The following is a 23,623-nucleotide window of genomic DNA, read 5'->3' as shown; positions in this document are numbered from 1 at the left end:
ATAGAGAAATATGCATGAAACGCATCGGACCGTAGCAAAGATTAGCTTATGAAACAGTGTTTCAGCCGATCGGACAGTGCGTTGTCAGGTATGGTTGTTTTCTTGTTTTGCTTATCAAAACTCCTCCTCCCGGGCGTGGTCCGCTAGTAGACCGATGGGGGTTTTTGTACCATTTTTGCTTTCCTTGATGAAACCTTCGCGCTACTCACTCGTAACAGAGCACTTTCCCGGTGTGTTACACCAAATTGAATGAACGGTGCATTAAAGTTCCAACAAGCAGCAAGGAATTGGGAACTTGCCCGGGAAGTCTAACAAGCTGAAATTGGCTTTTCTCTCACGCCCGGAACTCTACAGAGCCTTGAGTCTTCGTCTAAAAGACTGTGCGAGATGTCTCCGACAATATCGCCAAGTTATCGTCGTCTAAAGGATTCACTCACACACACACACAATATGACGGCACGCGACACTCTCGTTCGCACCGGCGGCACCTAATTAATGCTTCATACACCGTTTTATTACACAGCATTGGAAAGCCATTCCGCCATTCGTTCGTCCGAGTATCGTTTTCGTACGGTATTAGCAATTTCACGGTACCTTCAGAAGATGTGCTACGATGGCGACCCTTCGCGTTGGGGAGTGTTTGGGAAGCCAAGCGTCAGAGTCAGAGAATTCAAGGAAACCCATAAAGGCTAGGCTCGTGGGGGTGTATTAATAAACGCGCCTCCCCCATCCCCGGTACGGGTTTTATGAGCAAACATTCGCGCAATGGGTTTACGGCACACAGGAAGTCGGCCAAGTCGTCGGGTAGCCTCAATAGGGCAATTCGATATTTGCAACACCTGCGCCTTTACGGCTAACATTTGCATGATTTTACGATGATTGGTTTGTATACTGAGCCGTTTTTTTTTTTTTGCTGTACTAACTGCTTTTGACAGTTCATATTTTATGACCGTTTTACGGCGCGTTTAGTGTGCCCTGTGTGGCGTGTCAAACGGTCACGGTGGCTAATCTGTCACCATTCTCGCCGTATGAGCCTTGATTTCTGGAACATTACGCTTCGCTAGGTAACTTTAAGCGGGTAAAAATCTTTCCTGGCAAACATCTGCTAGAAGAAGTAATGCCTAACGTGGTCTATTTGTCTACTTCTGAGGATATTGCCCCCGAGTTGAATTTACAAAATGGCACCAACAACAACAAAAAATATGGACGCGCAAGAGTGAAAAATTTAAATTAGACGCGAGGGTCACACAAAAACATCATCTTCTTCATTTCTCATCACCGAAGCGAAGAAAAAAAAAACGAACTGTCACAATTACACCAACAAGAACGCAGATCATTAAGTGCGGCAAAAAGATAAACGCTGATACTTAACCAGATGCCTCAACACCTTCACTCACTCGTAGACCGCTTTCGGCGTACAGGCGACCCCTCAAGGATGCCGCGCACACAGCGCACACTCATCTGTCATCTCCATTAGCGGCCATTGCTAAATCTGTGAGCCTAATCCACTGCCAGAGTGTGTACCGGTGGGTCCCCACAGTGAACCAAAAAACAAAAAACAAAAGCACTCCAATGACGTTCGCGAAACCGAAAATAATATCTTCCCAACTACACTGCCCGGCCCCACCTCGATCGTGTGCGCGCGAACACCCGATCGTCAGCCGAACGGCCAGCTCGACCAGACCTACACACTCCACCAGCTTCTTCGGCGGGGGGCCTTTCTATAAAGTGAAGTACCCACGGTGGCTGGGAAGTCATTCGAACGTTGTCCACGGAAGGATTGTGGTGTGTGCTGCGTACGTACGGGTACGATACTCTTCTGTACGGCAGGCTCTGAAGTGCTTACCCCACCAATCAAGATAAAGGATACGCTAAGCCCCACAAGGTTAGTTGACAGAGAGTTGGTGATGGTGAGAAAGTGATATAGTGAGGATCTGGATCAGTATGTGTTTAGTGGAAGTTGCGTAGTTACTTGGCTACTACTTCGGTGTGGTGTATTCCCGGAATCAACTGTGTAGGAGGTTCCAAAATGTCCACCAAACAGCAATCAATATCTTCGCACCTCACCAGTTAACTCCAGACAGTGTAAAGCTCTCAGACACCTGGAACCCCCCAGAGTATTACTTTCTCGCCTCCCAAACGATCGCCAACAACGTCACGTGTGAATCGTTCTCGTTTGGCGCAAACACGTGTTTGTAAAACTGCTCGCTGCTCGCGTAGTACAGTGTTACGTCTACGCCTTCCGGTAACGATGATGCGTCGTGCGCCACGCTTAAGCCACGTTTTCGAACCGTCCGCTCCGCTTTGTGCTGCTCGTTCGCATCGCCGGGAACTTTCTCCCCGGTACCGTTGTCGTTGTGAGGGCGCCGTGCTGCCCTCGCTACTACTGGCTGATACTTTCACCAGCCGCCGATTATCCATATGCAGCGGGGGGTTTTTTTGTTGTTGTTGAATGGGAGGAACTAGGTCTTTGTGCAGGCTGGTGCGGTCGGCCCACCATCGTTATCGTTGAGTAATATCGGCAGTATATCATGATGCTTTCCTACGTACGCCAGCGTTCCGGTGTGCGTGTGGCGAGACGTAAAAGAAAAAACTTTCCTTTTCAATCGATGACGTTTGCTGATGGCCGGCTGACGTAACACGAGCGTTACCGGCCACGACAACCCCGTAACCTTTTTTCTTTCCTCTGCTAACCATCTCCCTGGCTTGGTAGGTGTATTTCCGGTCCGGTCGCGGCACCGGAATCATTTGAATTGTAACGATGTTTCTTCAAGATTTCGGAGATGCTCTTTGTGAAGTGAGTTATGCAAATTTGGTTGAGTTTTCTAAATTCGAGCCTCGAGGGTTCGGCAGTCCATCAAGATAATGTCGCGGCGTTGCGGTTTCGCGTATTGATGGCTGATTAAAATGCATCCGATACCATTTCTCCACCGTTGTCTGGTGGTTTTGGTGGGGATGTACAGATTTCTCCGTCGGGGTTTCCCACCCGGTTGCGACGCATTTCGACGATCAGTCACCGGTACGCCGACTGCACGCGTACAGCATCCGCAACACTAGTACGTGGGAATCGCGCCGAACCTCACTGGAAAGCGTGCGATATTTTGTTGGTGCGCCGCCATCTTGAGACTTTTAGGAACCAAGGAAATAATCAAATCTGATTCTAATTTCTAATTTCGTTTTCTCTCTCCCTCTCTCTCTCGAGCAGGCAATTCATCATTCGCCCAACAGTAGACGAGTGAACTATTGGTGCTAGTGCGGGTGGTTGTGAGTTTTCTGTCACTGCACGGGCTGACATTTTGCTCCGCGAAAGGTGCAGCGCAAAGTGATAACAAGACTTCGTACTTGTGGTTTACGGTGTGACGTTATATGGTGGTTCGGTTCAGTGAAAGTGAGTGCGTTACAGTTGTATCCGTTCAGCCAAACAGTAGCAGCTCTTCGTTCGTGTGCGGTGGTCTGCAAAACCTTCGCCGTCAAATCAAACCGACAGTCGAGCACGGAGCGGTATTTACAGCAGGACAAACGCATCGCACAATGAAGGTAATTAGTGGTGGACTTGTCCGAATTTTGGTCCAGGTCCGGCAAATCCGGGATGTGTTTGGTGATTTGGGATTTGGGTGGGTTGTTGTTGTTTTTTGAAGAGTATCTTGAAGCCCTTGGGCACAAGTCCTGATCTCTTCAGTGAGGCTTGAACGCAATGAATAAGCAATCAGCAGTGCGCTTTTGCGTTCAGTTCGGCAAACTCGGCTCATCAAAAAACGGAAACGAAACGAGGACTTCAAACCCCGGAAGAGAGAGACAGAGAGATTTGATTGGGAGAGCTTGTTTTGATGTTGTTGATGCACGTCTCTAATGACTATAAAACGGAACTTGTATCCCCAATAAAAAATAAAAAAAAAACAAAATGGCAGGAGATGTTCAATTGCAAACGATAATAAATAAACACATGTTTGCAAATGGTGCGCGCCAACGAGATTAAGGCTCTCACCAGAAAAGGGCAATGAAAGTGGTTTAAGCCTCGGCACTGATCCGCTTCCGGTTTGGTTCCCCCCTCCCCTTCGTGGACAGTCCCGGCAGCATCTTCAACTTTGGCAGAGGTCTTCGACCAGTCGGACGGTTCTTCCTCGGCGGACGGTTTGTTAAAGTGAAACTCGATAATATAAACAGTGGCAACCAGATGGTTGGCACCACACTCGTCCCGTTCCTCGCGTGTTCCCCTCCCCCCCCCCCCTTTCCTTGTGTATACGTAATGAGTGTGCGTGCGTGTGTGTGTGTGTGTGTGTGATGTAAGGGCAGGGCAATTGTGTCCTCTCCTTCCCGATGTTGTGCCGATCATCACCAATCAACCAGCAATGTGCGGAGTACCGGTTTTCGCAGTACGCTTCTTCAAACAAATTACCATCCATCGCGGATGGCACACTGGTCGCCAGACCGGGGTGCAAGCCACGGTGGAGAAAGACCACCACATCAGCTCCCCCTGGGCACAGTTCCCGCCCAGAGATTTACCCGGCCATCACTCCATCTAAATGAGTCAGGGAGAAAGTTTCGCTCTCGTCCGCTTATCATCGTCGTATCCGTGTTTTGGCTGAGTTTAGTTGCGTGACGCCGTGCGTGGGCGAATAGCGGCAGGTATCCCTGGCGAGGAGGATGGTGGCCGTGTGTGGTCAGAGTGTGACGCTTTGGGGCTCAAAACTTCAGCGCAATTAATCAGGTCCCGTGTCGACCGCGTCCTAGACCATCACTACGATAGGCACAATGGAGCGGAGAACCTATTTGAGGATACGGTTGACTGATTGTTTTGCCATCCAGTGTCCGAGATGTTACGATGGATACGTTCTGAATCGAGTTTGATAAAATTTTCCAACCTGTTGGGAAAATTCCATGTAATTGTTTACTGTCGTCTCATTACGGAGTGATCCGGAGATATCCGTTTCATTAAAATGGTAGTCGCGTTCTTTTGCTTTTGGCGAATGTAACCGTCAATAAATCTGATTATCGAACGCTAGACCAAACAAAAGATCGGTACTAGAAAGCAGTACCGAGTATCACGTTTCCTAGCGTTGCGCATCGCTATGGTAACCTAACTCCCCACAGCAATCCGAATGCAGCGCAACAGTCCGGGAATCTTTCAAATTGTCTAGTTCGCCATCTTCTTTTTTTTCGTCAGAGCATTTGTTCGAGCATTTATAATTAGACTGCTTGTACAATAAAGGTAATGTGTGTTTAAAACTGTTGTTGATAAGGCAAGGAATCTTTTAAATAGAGCTTTCACCACCAAAAAAATCCGTTACGGAGTATCAAAAAAAAAAAACAGAAGAAAAGTGTTAAAAACTGGCTGAACGGACCACTGTTCGGCGCTGGTCGAACAGTGTGTTGCATCCGGACATCGGCCTCAAGTTCAGCAGCGCAACGGTGTGTCTTACGTCACCGGTGTTTTGAAGTTCGCCCGTTACCACTACCACTACTACTACCGGGTGATAAGCACCAGCACATGGCAGCCTGCGGTGCGGTGAAAGCGCTTCGGTACGCGAAGCGCACTCAACCGAAAACCCCGGGTAGACGATCGGTGATACGTTGACATTCACCATCTGGTGGCCGATAGCGTGAACCTAAAAGCCCCCGGTGACTTAACGGTTGGAAAGGTGTTTCGACGCAGCGTTATTTTCTTTCCGTTCCGGTTCACGATTGAGTGCGACGAAACGGGTTGATGGAAGGTTACGTTCACGGCAGATATGCAACGACGCACCAATCAGTCGGCTGCATCACAGCTGCAGCTCGCAGCTGGTGGTGGGGGTACACACTCCACCCGGGGTTGAGATTCCAGTTGGGAGGAAGAATTTCCAGTTTCATCTCCATCCGCACCAAATGTTTTCGTGCGACCATGTCCAGCTATTATGCAACTCTGAAATGGCTGTGGTTTTCCAGCATTGCCAGAAATGGGTAATAAGCATGGTTTGAGCGGACGGTCATGAAGCTCTGGGAAGATTCGGAGAAGTAGCGTGAGTTGCTTATCCTTATGACTTCCTGTTCCAAAAGCTGGAATAGCAATATGGTGGAACCGAGAAAAAAAAGATGGATTCTACGGGCCACTTTAACGGACATCGTCGTGAATACCCACGTCAGCCCGGGCCCACCCATCAGCGTATCAGTAACCCTACGGGGTTTTTACTGATTGGGAAAAGCAGAAGGTTGAGTAGATCAGCACATCACTCAAAATTAGCTCACAGTCAAAATCACACACACACACACATACATGTAATCCCAGACGAGTGGAATCGTTTGATGGACGGTTGAGCTCGCAAGGACAATAATTGGACGATACGGGTCACTGCTAACTTTTGACTCGCCCGGGAGCTAGCAGGCAGTTTTGCCGGCAGTTATTTTTATTGAAGCCGTCTGCCGGCAGGTCCTAAACCACGGCTGCCGGGCGCTAACTTTGGAACGGACGAAAAATCCTCGCAGTAAAAACGGGGCGCTCTATATTCAGGCTAGCGGTTTTTCACTCAACAAGCGTGGGCAGCACCAAGTCAAACAGTATCACTGGCAGCACTAGAGAGAGAGAGAGAGAGAGAGAGAGGGAGAGACCAAGATAGAAATGATCAGAATATTGAAGGATATAAGGATCTCTGGAGTGGGCAAAGTAGACGGCTGCTGACCATTATCACCACCAAAAAACCCAGAAAACACAGCCATACCCTCAAGTGCTATCGATTCCACCCCCTCCTCGCAAACACATATCCCTGGCACGTGTTGTATCGTCGGATAAAAATTGGCAAACGGTTTTCTTGCGATTGATTGACGGAAGCGGTACGTCATAAAACTCGAGCCCCGTGCATTTCGAAGTGATTGAAAGCAGTGATTCTAGCGTCCGCGAGCAAATGATAGGGAACCAGAAAGCATGCGGCAGCTAGCAGGATGAATAAAACATCCTTGGATGCTTTTACAAACCCCGCAATCACCGTCATCGGAACTGCTTGTTGTCGGGCCAGAAGCTTAACTCTTAAGGTTACATTCTTTGTGTGTACAAGTGGTTTGGTTTTATTTTTAGGCATCTATTCCGGTCTTGAAGACAGATCGAAAACCCTGCCTGTTGATGGGTGGGACCGGCCGAAAGTTAGGCAGAGAAAAAAAAAGTTAGCCACCCGGGAAAGTTTGGCGGTTCGGAGCCTTTTTGGGGCTAATGGTAGTTTTTCGGGCAAGTAGTGAAGATGGTTATTGATTAAATTATGGTCGTGCGTACCGGTGGCCAGCCATCTACGGGTGGCTGCTTTGCTTGTTTAATCCGTTAACATTACGCCCAAATAATGGTATCTGCGGTGTCGGGTGTGTCGTTGCAGGAGTCTGCCAGCGAATGGTCCGGTCGTTTGATGGGAAGTAAGCAAAAAAGCCAAATCAAAAGTAATTAAATCAAACCCTTGCCATCAAAACAGGTTCGCCAAACATTAAGGACCAGCCCGGAGATTCCAATAAAATGGAACGATCTTGATTATTTCGGTTGTTGTTGGGACACACTGGACACGAGCTGGGAGGAATAAAACCTACGCCAAGGAGGGCAAAAATATTTTTCTGCCCGAAAGCATGGAGTGGATTTATGTTGAACCAAGTTCCAAACCGTCCAACTTTTCCTGCTTTGCCCGCTTACAGTTTGGTGCCTTTTTATTCCCCCGCACGGACAAACAGAAGCAGTATATAGACGACGATAATTAAAAGCAACGCTTTCATACGCATCGGCAATATCGGGTACGAGATATATATATCCCAATACTGCCGTGAGGGTAGCATTCACGGCTGCTGGCATTGGTGTTTTAGTTTGCGGTAGGACATAAATCCCGGCCACGAATACCCGGCAAACGTTAGGCATGCGTGTGCGCTCGGTGACGGTCCGACCCGGCTTGTCTTCGGCAGGAACTCTTGGAAATGCAGCCAGCCACGTACGGTAAATGCAGTACATGCTCGGTGCTCTACCGGCAACGGTGTGCAATAATCGCACAATTGTGTAATATTTTATGGAACAACACCTTCACCAACACTGGGTGCACGGGGATGTTCGCTCCTCCCGGGCAGACGGTGTTCAAGTGAGCCTCACAGCACCCTCAGTGCGACGGGTCGCTCATAATTGTCGCTTCCTATTTGCTGGCTTGCGGGGTTTTTTTTTTCTTCTATTTCACCGAATACATACACACATCGAGGGGAACGTGTACAGGCAGGTGTACAATGGTTTTGGGTAGACGAACAGTTCCTGCAGAGAAGTTGGTGTGGTGGAAGCTTTTTCGATGCGAAAGCAAATGAAAATAACACGTCTGCTTAGAAATCGTACTTTTTCGCACCTTTTTTTCGCCTGTTTGTTAATATGCAAAACAAAGCAAAACTGTTCCGCCAGGAAATAGTCCTACGCTGGTAAATACAGCGTTTGGTGCCGTGACCAGGATGTCGGAAAAAATGTTGCGTCCTGTCAGTGCGGTCCACCGTCCAGAGCTCTTTTTATTCTTCAGAACAAGATAGAGCACATGTTCTACCAAAAATCACACTTGTACGGTAGACTTTCGCCCAAATTTATTGGAAGAATTGGTAGAAGAAGGATCTCGTTGTACGTAGCAGTATGTGGAAAGTATTAACAGAGGAACTCTCACTGGAGAGAACTCACTCTTCCTAGACCTGACGACCTCTTAAGATCATGCCTGTCATTGACTTACTAGAGATGTTATTACCGCATAGTTGAATAGCCAGTCCTCACACTATGGGAGAACGGCCCAGATGAGACTTGAGGCCCCGGTCCTGTCGTGTGCAGTCCGGCGCCGTTGTTGCATTGACCACTTGGCCGCTCTCAGTCTCCTATGTTAAAAATCCACCATATCAAGACGCTCTCCAGATTTATAAAGGCTCCTGTAGCAATCACAAGGCCCTGCCCTTGTCTGTACTGCATAATGAATATCGTTGTTATGACATTGTCGAGATGGTTCCATAATCGAATAATTAATTGAACCTGCAAATCTGTACTCATTTTATTTCCTACCGTCACTCATTTCACTAAACATCTGCAGATCTGCATGTCTCCTCTCTGATTAGCATTTCGCCATTCAATCACACCATGTACTTGTGTGTGTGTGTGTGTGTGTGTGTGTGTGTGTGTGTCACTACTCCTTCGGGCGACACAATGTTCTGCCTATTAGCAAAGGCTACAGCAAGGTCCCGCCTTCGTCCTTCATCACCGGCGATCGCTTATCGGCAATCGGGACATTGTAATAATAACAAGCGACAAGCCAACGCTAACGAAATCAATAATTCAACGGAAATGGATCGCGGCAGAAGCTGTTGTCCCAGTGTGGTCACCGGTCTGTCGGTGGGTGGATTTCGGTGTTGTCGCGCTGCGCTCGCGCTCAGTTCTAATAAATCTTCATTAAAATCCAAAGCTGGAAAAGCTAGCCCCAACAGCTAAGGTCTAGGGTGAGGGTTGTCGGTTGAGAACATCTCGGAGTTGCTCTCCGAAAGAAGAATCAAGCACCAAATAGAAGCAAGCAGCGGGATGAATGTTCCCAAATGCTAGCAGATAAGGCCTCCGCCACGAGTACGCGAAAGCTCCGAAAAACGAAACGTAAAAAACGACCCCCCCGCCAAGTCAGTTTGCGTTTCATTTCTGGAAGGTCTGGTTCGGCATTAGAATGTCGTCTCCAGTTCGCGATTCCCCTGCGGCAAACAGGGGGCACAGTACGGTGACTTACGCCGTAGCCACTGACAGCGGACCTTGAGGCGAGCTACAACAACTGAGCACTGATTCTGGTCGTGTTCTGTTTGCTTGCCGGCTCGTTCCCTCTAATGCACCGAGCGACGCAATTGGTGGCAATTCATTTATCATCCCCACCATGTCTGGGCCGATGGGTTGAGAAATGTCAAAGCAAGGACTTTCGCAAATACGCATCCACGGTACATCCGGCAGAAGGAACAAACTTCATGCCGTTTCGGCTTGCGAGGTGGCAGTTGAAAATTCATTCATCATGCCCGGGAGTTACCTGGGCGGATGCTTGCAGCACGCCAACCGCCCAAAGGTGAGTTATTAAAAGTCCAAGGAGGAGACACTATTTACACTCACGTCTGCTTTAGTTGCGTGGGTGTATTTATATTTTTCTCGGGTTCGGTGATAAGCGTTCGCTTAATTGGTGATCACCGCACCGGCTGGGCCGAAACCGGGTGTTCCGGGAAATGATATTGGCACTTGGCTGCCTAGGCTGATTGCACTAGCACACCCTCTAATTGAATAATGCCACACACTGTACCCCGCAGGATGTATCTGATTTAGTCTTCGCCAGCGTTTCAATCGCTCAAACACACACACACACACCGACGTTGAAGTTGTCTCTGCCGCTGTGCAAACTTTTCATCGCGCGGCATGAAGTTTACAGCTTCAAACATGAATGCGAAATTAATTTATTTGCGCTGAATCCGTACATCCGGCTTTTGTGTGTGTGTGTGCGGATATTTGCGGTAGAAGTTGAAGTGTCGGAGCGTCTAGCGGGGATAGAAATTGATTTGAAGCGACAGCAATTAATCCTCGTCCGTGGATAGACGTTTACTTCTCTCGGTGAAGGGGAAACTAAATTGAGAAGGAGTTCTTGAGTTCTAGGCTTTGTCTGGCAGTGGCAATTTCCATCAGTCGGTGTTGAAAATGCTTCGAAAAGGTTTTGAGAGATATCTCAACAATAGAAATACATTTTTGACCAATATTCCTTAACTTTGTGCAAAGTTAGTCCGTTAACGGCTGTAGTTTGCGTATTAAATGCCACCAACAGCAAAATGGCGTCAGGTAAAGCGATTGTCTTGAAGCGACACAGTCGCGGCTGTTAGATCGCTCCCTAAGCCGCTTACTATATGTACCGAGCTCCATCATCTTCACCGCTCGGCTCGGTGTGCAGTGCTCAGTGAGCAGCGTAGCGCAAGATGCTTAAAAGGGAATTAGATGTAAACGATAATTTACCGCGTGTCAAAGTGTCTTTTTACTGTCAATAAGCGAAAGCGAGCGCTCATTCATTTGTATCGCGCGGCGAGGTGGAGCAAATCGATCCTCCACCGTCATTGTTCGCCGGTTGTCCCCGCCGCCAGCAGGTGTGAGGACAGCCCGTGTGTACCAGGATGTGAGCATGATGCTCGTATAATTTTCTCCCCGTTCTAAGGGTGACTCGCGACACAATGCCCGGTACGGTACGTGGAAAATATTTTAATTTAGCTTGTCATAGCGCTACGAGCGTCTTCTTCTGCCGCCCCGATAAACACTTGACGCAAAGCCAGCGCTGGAGTAGATTTTGTTTGCATATACGTTCGAGCAGCAGCAGCAGCAGCGTGTTTTCACCAATGCTCTCTTTATATAGACTACACCAATATGCACACCGTAATGGTTTCGTTTTTCATTTTTTTTTTTGTGTACTTCGTAGTAGTAGCCCTCATCTCCAGGACTCTTCGAGGGTTTCCATCGAAGCTACTCGATGACAGAGTTTAGAGTCCGCCTTTTTTCAGTTTCTTCCTTTGTGCACGGTAGGAACATATACGTGCCCGTCGTTGACCAAACGAAGGAACTTCGGACGAACCGAGGGTGGCTGACTAACTACCACTTCTGCAGTTTCTCGAAGGATGAACAGAAAGAAAACATGATTGAAATATTGTAAACTTCTGGCGCTGCAGTCGGCGAAAGCGGTTACACCTTTTCGTAGTTTCGTTGCAAAAGTCATGGTAAAGTTTACCGTACCGCCGGCAAGTCCACGCCAAGTCCCGATTCCCCCGTGCGAAGCGATAACCTTCAATAATCAATTCCAGCGGGAAAAGTTGGTGCGCTCGCGCTCGAATTGTTTCTTTTCCGGGAAGTGAACAAAGATCAATGTGTATCTGCCGGTTTGTCACCTGTTGCCATGGGAAACAGAGATGAAGTTGCCCTGGGGGGGGTGGACGGTGTGTTGCTGCTGTTTTGTTATTGTAGAGCAAGTAAGTAAATCTTGAAGATATAGACGGGAGCTCCAATTTCTTGCTACTGCACTGATTATAAGCCTGAACTGGCTGAGGAAAATTTCGAATTTCATACCATATTGCAAAGGCTCACATCCAATATCGATGAGGACGCTATTCTGGAACAACCAGGAACACAGGAAGTTTTTTTTCCTGGACGTCGATGACAGCGATGGGTATTGGAAAATCCAATACTGCTCCGGTGCAGGATAAATTATGGTACAAATCTGTTCTCATTTTCCGAAGAAAAAAAACCAACCCTTTAGAGTTGGAATTCCATTCAGGACTTGCTTCACTTTGTTCTGTGCGCATGTAGCGGGAAAGAAAGGATGCAATACACACACCCACACACACACACACAACCGCCATCAGGGACATTCGAGTGACGAATGTATTTGATTTGGATACTCCAACAACCTCCCCACCCCCCCGGAGGCGGGTTTCCGTTTCGCAATCTGTACTTCCCACCGCGCGAAGATATATGTGGGTTGGATATCCAGAATTGCTGCTCAAACACATTCACCGGTTTCATCAACCAGTCTGAAAGCTGGTGAAGGAGAGCACCGACCAAAAAAAAAAGTGCTTAACACGATAATGGCTTCCCGTTGCCACACGTCAGGAGAGATACGATTTATGGGTCGCTTTTTCGTGTCGGCTAACAATTTCTTGAGACCAAAGCAAAACAAAGTAAGGCGAAAGAATGGCTGGGCGAAAGCAAATAGGACCGACCATCACCATATGATTGGGCCATATCCTTTTCGGCGAAGTAGGGCAAATACAAAGGGACATGAATGAGTCTCGTCTGCTAGTCACCGGGAGGAACGGGAGTCTGTTTCTTGGGGGTTTTTTTTTCTTTGGTAGTTGGTTGGAGAAGTTTTGGAGGAAATGTTTCGTCCGAAAATTGTCACTTCTAGGCACAGCACTCACACACTGCTTCGAGATGGTGAAGAGTGGTGTTAGCCTACGGACAGTGAAGTCACAACCAAGCCCAAAAGACACAAGGAAAAACTCTGTCACATATGACCAATCAGTCTGCGGAGCAGGCGTTTTTGGGAGCGAGGTGACGAGGGTCGTGATAGGACCTAGGGGATGGGACGCCTACCCGGCAGCACCGGTTAGGTATGCACACATAATTGTTCCCAGGGCTACCGGAAGCGCGTTGAAGAAGCCGGGATTGAGTTTCTCGTCACATCTAGTCAACCGGGACACAAAGAATCTTCGATGCGTTGGAGTGTTTAGGGGGTTTCCGATGGCGAAAACCACCTCGAGCGACGCAAGGTCAACCGGACGATGGCCGTACGTCCCACCGATTGCGCCCTGTTTGCGTGGGTATGTTTGCTCGGGCGAGAGCAAATATTTTGCGCCCAAATATGCTTCATTCATCGACACTCGCTGGGCGGGGCAGGTGTAGGGTCTCGGTACCAGCAACCCGGCAGCTTGGTCAGCGCTAGGATAGGCAGGCCAATATGCTATCGCCCATAGACACACATACGCCCTGCTCGAAGGCTGAATCTTGATTGTCGTCCGTAATCGCCGAAGCCCGGTCCGGTTCGATGGCGGGAAATGGTCCGTGTGCCGTCCATTTTGCTGGCCGTTGCAGTGCTTGGACGAATAATAGGGCTTGGCGATGCCTTCAAGCATCGCTCCGGACTCTGGGACCCGGGAAGTATCAATTTTCTGTTTCGATACACTCCAGCATTGCGGGACCGAGCCGAGACTTGAGCGGCTTGGCCGGCGACTTGGAGGAGTTTGTTCTGCCGGGATCCGCTTTCAAGCGCCGAACAGTGTGTGACACATCGTAAAGGAAGAAGATGGCGACAGCACGCTTATGGCCGGCCTGGTGACGAAAGAAAAACAGAACCGAATACCTAGCAAACAAACACAAATCTCACAGCGAGAGAGAGAGAGAGGGCGAACAAATCGAACGATTGCCGTGTGTGTATTATCGGTACACACACACCAGAGGCAACAAGAGTCCGTGGTCCGATGGTTAAGCAAACAGGGATTCAATTTTATTACCGTCGGAAAAAAAACACACATCTTCCATCTCCTGTCTCGGTCACCCACACCATGGTGTTTGCTTTATTCGAGAAATTTGATTTAATGCGACAGTACCCGGACCTGGAGTCCGGTAGCGTACCTGGTGTGCGAATGGTTTTGTCTCGAGCGTACGCCTCATCTGTCCCCACAGTCGCCTGGACGACAGACTGAGTATAGTCCCGGAGCGTATCGGAGGACGGAGTAGCTGAGAAGCGTATGTGTACTCAATTCATTTGCAATAAAACCGATTTCGGGCACACCGGTTCTCCTTTGTTTGATCAGTGCGTGCTGTTTGGTGTATGTACGTGTGTGTGTGGTATAGATAGTAATGGCTGACTGTGTTAAGCGTTGAAGCTACAAACGGAAGAATACTATCCACACAACAGACAGTCCAGGCATACGGTACGAATTATTACCCAAAGGTGGATGATACACTGCTTGACCTGTGTGTACAGTCATAAGTTATTTTTGAGCTCTGTCTGTTTCTGTTTGCAGTGGCGAGTGGTGTTCATATCAACGTCATTTGTGTGTGTATGTGAGTGAAGCGATGTGCTTTTGCTAATCATCTGAGAACTGGTTTTGTCAAATGATAATCTTCTTCACTGGTTCTAAAACCTCGAGAGGTTTTGGTCAAGCATTCGGGACTTTATTGAGTTGAAAAGTTTACTTTGCCATAATTACTGGGAAACGGTTGTGGTGACTCTTAATATCTGGTGCGGTATGAAGACTTGTGCCACCATCGCTTTGTTCAACAATTTAGAAAATTCTTGGTGATATCAAAGTAAGGTTAGGGTTTCCTTTGTGGAGAAGTATACGAAGTATTATACATTGAAGCAAATTAAGTTCCTTGATGCTTTAAGCAGGACACCCCCCCCCCCCCCACGGCAGGACCTTGGTTCAAGCCTCATCTGGCCAGTTCTCTCCACAGTGAGGGCTGACTATTCAACTAGTCATGTCATGACCTTAGTCATGACCTAAGAGGTCGTTTGACTAGAACGAAGAAGCAGAAGATTCAACGGGTTAGTAGTTATTCTATTTTATTTTGTTATGTTTGACACTTAACTTTACACCACACAGTGTATGATTCGGTCACCCGAGTAATGTGCCCATTTACCAACAGTGTGCAGAAGACGACCGTGGTAGGTGTCTTTGATGGATTTTCTTGATAGCATTCGATTTCGATTTGATTGGCAGTAAGCCATCGTGTCCTCACGTTACGAAGCAGATTTAGCGTGTTTTTAGTAAAGGAGGCGTAATCCACATGCACACAGATGAGAGGTACCTCCGGTGAAGCGACTACTAATTCCATAAAATCAAAACGCATACAATTGGCATGCTGGGGGAGGGACGCTGAAGGATGGCCCGTTGGAGCTTTGTGTGGGTCTGCCGGGTCTTCTGGAAAAGTGGTACGGCGCCTTTGTTTGCCCGTGCCATTTCGGTGCACAGATCCAGCCCAGCTGTACATCGTTTTTCAGCTGTACGTTCTTTTCCTGGCTGCTCATTTTACACTACCGGTGTGAACGAGAACCTGGTGGTGCTACGCTGTACACCTGTGGACCTCGTGAAGCGGGCAGGAGCGTCAGAGCCGTGCTCGCTTGGTGTACGTTCTCTGGGAAGGCCGGATTGTCGGGTGATAAATGCCTGGCGCAGCATGTCATCGTCTGATAGCGACAACGACGATGCCATATAGGACTAGACCGAAGTTCTGGTCGTCCGGAACGGGACAGGAAAAGTGTTCCCGCTTCCGTGCTTTCTTTTCCCGATTCGAGCTCCTCCCCCCCTTCCCCCCTCGTGTGTTGGGTGCATTATTGCAATGGGACGTAATTCCTACAATTTTCTCTTATTAAGGTGCCTTGTTTTTAAAGGACCGTAGTGCGCTGACAGAGAGCGGTCCATACAGGCCTGGAGCCCTATTATTTCTTCCCGGCAGCTGCAACTGCACCATTGATGACGCGTGTGAAGGTGATTGGGAAGCACGGCTAACAGCGCTCGGCACTCAGTGAGAGTGATACTTCGACGGTGTCGTTACATCCGTCCGTCACACACTGTTTCGCCGCTAGTGTGCCGCATGTCCAGAGAGTGTCCTTATATTGCCGGCGCGCCCTGGGACCGGGATGCTTGTGCAGGGTTGCACACCACAACACCACACCATTAGCATACCCGGCCGTGGATTAAGTTTTAATCAAAGTAATCGTCTTGGGTTCGGTGGCTGACGATGTGCCAACTGATGGCACATGCTATATATGTGAAGGCAACAAAGGCAAAATCACTGTGCTTCGCAGCTCGTTCCGTAGCGAGCAGAGCAGCTGCACCACAACCGTGCATGTTCATTATGAGCGTTTTTGAGTTATTGGAAAACTTTTTCACCATCCATCCCGCACCGTCCAGGGTTTTCGTTTTGTGGCTATAGGTTAAAGGGTTGTGAAATCCCGAATCGGAGGAAAGTTTAAAGATGCAGCTCATCGAAAGTTCAAAGGCAAACTAGTTGGATTGCACGATTGCAAGGGATCGATAGCTATTGCTGAAAATTCTCTGAAAAGTCTCCAACCATAATCCATAATCAAGACTGCTCCTGTGGAGGACACTGAAACTACCTTTTTATTGATACTTTCTTTCGTTCAATTTCTCATTCCAGGTATTGGACTCACTCCGGATGTATGGAGAACTTATTGGGAGTTTGGGCAAAGAAAACACGCTCAAGGTCCTGAGGTATTCTTTTTAAGAGATTTTTACAACAATCAAAGATACGTTCAAGGGAGTAACCTTGAAGCGAGCGCCCTTTTGAATATGTACTGTCCCAAAGGTTATGATAGAAAGTTCTGCTTACGTCCCATTGCTCAATGCAATCACAAGAAGTCAGAATCGGAAGCGAACGCTAGAAACGGTCCCGGGTGAATGTAAGGTTAGGTGGAGTGGAGGCAAATCGCGTTCCAAAATCGGTCCCGGTCGTGATTTTGTCCGGGTTGCGTGCCGGTGAACCATTTATCGTGCTCACTGCCCAGACTTCGCACACGTGCCAGTACGGCGTGCGTGTACGTGACGCTTATCAATCGTTTTGCCGTAGGACGTATACCAAGTGGCAATAATACATGGGACGACTGTAATAAACAAGAACCTTCACAAACACCCATCTCGCTCCGCATCGCCGGAATATTTGTGCCAATATGGGTGGAATATGCGCAACAAACTCATCAAAAAAATGGATAGCGTTGGGAATATGGTGGCGTGGACGTACTCGTATGCAAATGTCCTAATCGATCGGCTGCAGAGGAACAACCGTCCCGGATGGATTATCCAGGGGTTTAGCGTTGCGAGGTGTAGCTTGCGAGGTTCTAGGATAATCTCCCCCCCCCCCCACTCAAGCAAACGCCTAAACGCGGGAGCATCGGGGAACCCTGGAGAACCCGTTCATTACTGGTGATGATGAATTTCGTTCATGGTATTTTGTAGGTCCTCGAGGATTGTTTAGCTATTAAGTATTGGTTCGCGTGTGACAGACGGCAGCCCAGTGGTAGACCGCAGTAGTGTTTGGTGTCCTGCTCAGATTATGCAGCAATTACGTCCAAACCAAACACTTGAACCAGAGGGGGACATTTGTGCGCCGTGTTGCTATGGTGCGGATGTAGCAGGTCCAGAGTACGATGGCGTTAGTGACAGATTATCCGGTATATCTTGCTCAAAATTGCTTCGCGCTTCAGCGCGTGTTCAAGTGAATGTCAAATTCCAATGTTTGCTTCTTGCAACAAAAAATACAATGGATTCTCGCTAGCCGTTCAACTCCAGCTTTTTTGAGCCGCAAAAACGAATCAAAGCACATGCAAAGAATATCATGCCTAGTAACGAGTGATACTCAATTGAGCCAATAAGATACTCGTTTTATTTCCTTCGGCGGTCCTCGCTAACTTCCACGTTTCCAAACCGAAACAAACGAGGTTCTGTGTGCTCTCGAAGCCTCTCTCTCTCTCTCTCTCTCTCACGAACACACTCGTTCAACCTACACTAATCGAATTCCGAATGCTAGCATCCATATACATATCCATAACGGTTTGCAGGCATCGTCCTGCAGTGTCTCAAATATCAAAAGTGCTCACACCAATCGAGATGTAATTGAGCCTATCGGTAGTTTGGCGAGGAACCAGTTTTCCCGTACGGTGCGAAATTGTCACTTGCAATCGTGAAAGAGATAGAAAAACGTGTGAGCGAGTGAAACCCATTCTCAGGCATCCGGGACGTGAGGCGGGCAAAGAATCGCTTCCAATCATTTTGGCAATGTGTGGCAAAATGTGGAGCGAAAGATAACGATTGGCGTGTGGGTGAGTTGCTACTACTACTTGGTTTCTTTTCTCGATCGATTTAGATCACACACACACACACACACAGCTCAAGAAATGCGTAATGAGATGTACACGTTCCTCCCGGCTCAGCATCACTGAATAATTCACGAGCTGCTGTCAGGAACTTTAGGGTCAAGAATTGTACCAGGAAACTTCGACACTTGCGGTACACCTTCACTAACCAGTACGGTCCACGTGCCACGTGTCTATTCAGATGTAACTAGGTCAACAAAAAACAAATCACTAGCGAAGTTTCTCACCAACGATATCTGTCTTCGGTGTGCCTCCATTCGCCGGTAGTGTCAATTACTCGCCTCGCCGTAGTACTCGACTCACCGTAGTAAATTGTTTTATGTCTTGTCTTTGTGTTAGGTCTTCTTCAAGGTTTTTTTTTTCGTTAGCCACACTTTAACGGCCACAGTAGCCGCGTTAAAAGAGCTCAGCCTGTCAACGTGCACATTCATCTTCCCTGCAGTGAAAGGTTCACTTGTCTGGTGAATGTTTACGATTGCGGTCTACGACCATTAGCTTCCCGTACTCTTCACCACCTGATGAGACTTTCAAGTTTCGCAACACATAATCAAATCATCCCGATGCCCCGCACCAGATTATGATGATGCTACCTGGGTGAGCTGAAGATCAAACTAGTCTCGTCTATTGGTAGCAAGCTTCAGCATTATCTGAGGGATCTTGCTGATGGGTGCAATAGGCTTCCCCCGAAGAAAAAAAAACTACTACCCCGTCCAGGAATAGCTGGATCCGATTATGAACAACATTATGGGCTGTGGTTACTCGTGACTTTCACGTCCAACAATTGAGCGCGTTACGTTACGTTTGATGCTCTGGTGGTGATTTCTTTCTCTTCACGTTTGATGTAGATTAGAATTGAAACCGAGGCGATTTGGACATCTTGGACCTGGTGCCGTCGATCCGAATTGAGCTTCAAACTGCAACACGCACCCCATTATTAACTGACAACGGACAGCCAAATCTCGACCACCGCTGTCACCTTGAGTCCAAAACCGAAAAATTGCAATTTCACGCCATTGCCTTACAACATTTTATGGCCTTTCATTGCACTCAGCACGTTACGTAACCGCGTGCCTCACACATACCCGCCGAGCCTTTCTCTTTCACCCCGTAAACCGGTGCAGTGAATGCGATATTCGCGCTGCAACCAGTGAAAGGCAACGTCCATTGTTCCCCCTTTCTTTCTGCACGTTCGACACTTCAACCATTCATGGTTTGCTTCTTGTTCGCTTGCAACAATAGATCTCGGCCCGGTTGACGATGATGATCGTTTGTGAAACGAGAGAAACGCGGGCTGGTGGAAAAAGCTCAAACGGGACGCCAAGTACCCGGCGCTGATCGGATCAATACGGCTAACTAATCGGAACCAATACTCAATTGGAGCGCGCACGTTTGCGTAACGGTGTTGCTTCCGTCGCCTTGGATTCGCTGCACTTTGGAGCTTGGTTACGGCAACCGGTTGCTCTGGTTATTACAGCTCATTAGCAAAATATGGATGAAATGCATATTTATCCGTAACAATGCGCACTGAACCACCTTGGGCCGGTTAGATTGCAACAATATTTTTGTGTGCACGCTAGGCATCGGTCGAAGTGCAACTATAATACGATGTGTTGCAATTGAAATAATGCTCAATACACGACGGGAATAACAGGGGAGGGAGAATTCGGGGAAATGAAAAAAATTATGGAATTTAAAAACAGGTGTTAAACATTGATCCGATAGTTGCATTATCGCAACGTTTATCCTTTTTTGAGTACGGTTACAGTGCTTCACACTGGACACGACACACACACACAGGCCTCCAATAATCCTTTACCTAGGAATCCTGAAATTTGAGTCAGTTGATCTGTGATGTCTTCTTGGAACAGTGGTTAAATTAGGTGTTTTGTGATATGGGACAAGGACTAGAGAGACGAGAGATATTACGGACGATTTTGTATCTAAGAGGGCACCTGTAGTGTCAGATGATATTTTTATTCCTTTTACTACTCTACCTCAGCTTACTGAAACTTGAACTCCATTTTCCCATAAGTAGCTTTACTTTCAAGCCGAAATAGTTTACCTAGAACTAGTGAAGGTACTAAACAATTTTCATATTCTCAAAATCCTCAACTTGTTCGTGTCTGACTGACTAAATGACTAAAATGACTAACTACGGCCAAAATGAATAAGGCATTGCGTTTTTTTACTTTTGTTGAATTTTCTAACAGTTTCTGGTGTTTCAGACCTTTAAATCTTCATCAGTGTTTGCATCAAAGTTAAAAACTTGTGTGTGGTATCTTGTGCTGCGCTTTGAAATTATTATCACGTATCGTAGAACCTGCATGGCTTTTTAAAAGAGTTTGCAATATGAAAAAGGGTCGAAATTATACTTCTTTAACCTCAAGCAATGTTAAGGAGACGTCAGTGAAGATCTTTTCCACTAGATTCCAAGATTTCTATGAGATTTGGTCGCATGCAACCTTGTCTGTCAAATCCAATACAAATCCTGTGCGACTAGTCGCATGCGACCGAGCAATGACACCAGCCTTAATGCTTCAAAGTTAATAGCGTGCCATCTTTGCTTTGGGGCAGCCTGGTGGCAGAGGCGATAGCGGGACCGGGTTCGAATCCCATCCGAACCGTTCTCCCGTAGTGTGAGAACTGACGATCCAACTATGTGGCATCATCTCTCTTTCTCTCTCTATCTCGCTCTATCTCGCTCTGTAGACAATACTGAAGTCTTGAAATGGGCTTTAAGAGATGGTCTGAGCAGCGTTTTTTAGACTGGGTCCTTGAAGTCTTAACAGAGATAATACAGTATTATAGTTTTATCGCGGTATTTAAGGATAACCCTTGATGTGAAGAGGAGTAACAACTTTATTCCAGCTGTGATAAAACCTAAAATGTTTCATGGAATATTACTTCAGCTATAATAACTTAAACCACCTTACTGATGCTGTCACAACTTCAGCTGCACCTTAACCTCCTACTATATAGGTTTTGAAGTGCAGTACTAGGTTGCATCATATGTAGAGGCTTGGTTTACTTCTTCTTCTTTCTTGGCACTACAACCTAGAAAGGTTTCGGGCTGCCAATTTCTGGTTTTCTGTGACTTGGTTTTACCCGTAGCAAAGTAGTCAGCCCTGCGTTGGGGGAGGCGGTTCGGATGGGATTTGAACTCCGGTCCTACCGTGTGAAGACCAGCGCCGCTGTAGCCTCTGCCACCAGACCACTCTAGGTTTACTACTGTTGGAAATCTTTCTATTGCATAGATTTCTTAGGTTAGGTCTTAAGATGCAATTTCTAAGTTTCAAACTTGACTCCAACGGAACTCCATTTGAATCTCGTACTGTGCCGTTCTCTCGATTCTATTGTTGGACGAGTTGGGACAGCAAAGAAGAGCTTCTAGATAGCAATGTGAATACTTTTTTTTTTTTTTATTCATAAAGAACGGCCTGGCCGTATTGCTAGCAATGTGAATACTAGCACCCGTAGAATATAAACCTGCCTGATATCTGATTGGAGCGATCCAGTGGCCGAGGTGATAGCGGTACCGGGCTTCACACGGCAGGACTGTGGTTTAAATCTCCACCAGACTATTCAGGACTCACTATGGCGTACTATGGGTAAAAGCAAGCTACGGAAAGTCAGAAATGGTGGCAGGCCAAAACTTCTCGTGGTTGTTAAGCCAAATAAGAAGAAGAAGACACTTGACTGAGTGGCAGGTCCATTCTGGTGATTTACGTTAATCATTGAAAAGCTGCCCAAGTAACCCTAGATCACGGCGAAAGGAATTGATGTGCTGAAAATACAATTCTTCTTAATGTGTCTCCAGTACATTTGGAATATGTGCATGCATTTTGCAGCCAACTAAAGAAAAACCCGATGCTCCTTACAAAGAATTCGTGAGCTGATAATAAAATTATCCAAAATGTGCTCAGCACATTGGGGAGAAATTTGCTACACCGTTAAGGCTGCTCCGTTAAAACAGCCCCGAAAAAGAGCTGACGAGCTGAAAATAAATTTCTCCAAATGCATCCTGCATCCAGCGTAAGGAGTTCGACCGGTTCGTTGGCTATTTTAAGCACTATCCGAAGCACAGTTTCACACGTATGATATAAAATGCTGAAATGCGATTCTAGAAAGCACAAATCCATTGTACATTTGCTTTGGTGAATATCTGTAAGGTCGGCCGGCAAGCAGCGTCGCAGTACGTTTAATTATCAATTTTCGACAGCTTAACCGGAACGGTGCCGTATCACCATGACACACTGATCGCGGGGAAAAAAGCTTTTACGTTGATGCATTTTCACCGGAAAATGAATACACGGTTTACCTCCTCGGTCGGTCAGCTTCCCCGTTTTCCGTCCATCCCTTGACCCCGAACGCCTCCTCGAAACCCTGTCAAACCGATGCCGAGTGCTATCAATCACCATTATAATCGGCAATACGTTTCGAGTGCATTCGAGTATGTTTTCGAACCGTTTTTTGTTGTTGTTGTTTTGCTTTCATTCAAACGTGGCGTGGGCGATTGTTGCATGTTTGCGGTGGTAAGCTCGCTTTTATTTGGTGTACACCTCCGGCAACACACGCAATCCGGCAGGCGACCATTAAGCGGACCGGAAGAAGGGCTCGTAGTGTGCTTTATGCTTGGGTCGATTTTCATTTTCACTGCCACCACTTCGATCGGGGCCTCATTTTCCAACCCACACCCGACGGTGCGCGGAGCCGAGCAATGAATTTCTCCATTACTTTTATTTTGTTGTCGTGTTTTCGTACAAAGTTACCGAGTTACCGGTTTAATGGTTGGTGGAGAGAAGCAGCAAAAAAAAACCCTCATCAATTATCGATGGCTATGGCCCGTTGACCCTGAAACTACTGGATGCGGGGTTTTTTTTTGTGTTTTTGTGCATAACGGAAACGGAATTTTTGCTGCAACAAAAATGGTGTCGATTGTATGGCCACGTGTAGCCACGGTAGCCAAGCAACAGGAAACATTCCTCAAGAAACGACGACACATGGAATGTAATGCTAGAAACGCTGGGTGCTCTCATCCGGCAGACGAGATGCATTGTACGAGTGGAGCGATATGCATTTTCAAGCGTTCGGCGGCAGCACTGGTAGTCGGCAAATCGGCTATCGATACCAAGACCTGGTGCGATGTATCAACTAGAGATGGGCAAAATTGGAGCAAAAACAGTCGAAATGGTTCCGGAAGATTAAAAAAAAAATGGACACAGTTCCGGAAG

The 23,623-nt window shown here is 47.4% G+C and overlaps 1 protein-coding gene across 4 annotated transcripts in view; it reads left to right on the top strand.

Annotated features, from left to right (window-relative positions):
- Positions 1-1,742: 1,742 nt before the first annotated feature.
- LOC118517376 overlaps positions 1,743-23,623 on the top strand; it is a 49,682-nt gene continuing 27,801 nt past the window's right edge. The window contains exons 1-2 of one of the 4 annotated variants that reach the window (XM_036063395.1): positions 1,743-1,885; positions 3,206-3,537. In XM_036063395.1, coding sequence (XP_035919288.1) covers positions 3,367-3,537 — 171 coding nt within the window. In that variant the 5' untranslated portion in view covers positions 1,743-1,885; positions 3,206-3,366. Of the gene's footprint in view, positions 1,886-3,024; positions 3,108-3,205; positions 3,538-16,660; positions 16,727-23,623 lie in introns of those variants that run through there. The other 3 variants (XM_036063397.1, XM_036063398.1, XM_036063399.1) reach the window with 3 other exon arrangements.

The sequence above is a fragment of the Anopheles stephensi genome, chromosome X (genome assembly GCF_013141755.1).
Source record: "Anopheles stephensi strain Indian chromosome X, UCI_ANSTEP_V1.0, whole genome shotgun sequence".
In the NCBI taxonomy this organism is placed as follows: Eukaryota; Metazoa; Arthropoda; class Insecta; order Diptera; family Culicidae; genus Anopheles; species Anopheles stephensi.
This window is presented reverse-complemented; position numbering and strand designations above follow the sequence as displayed.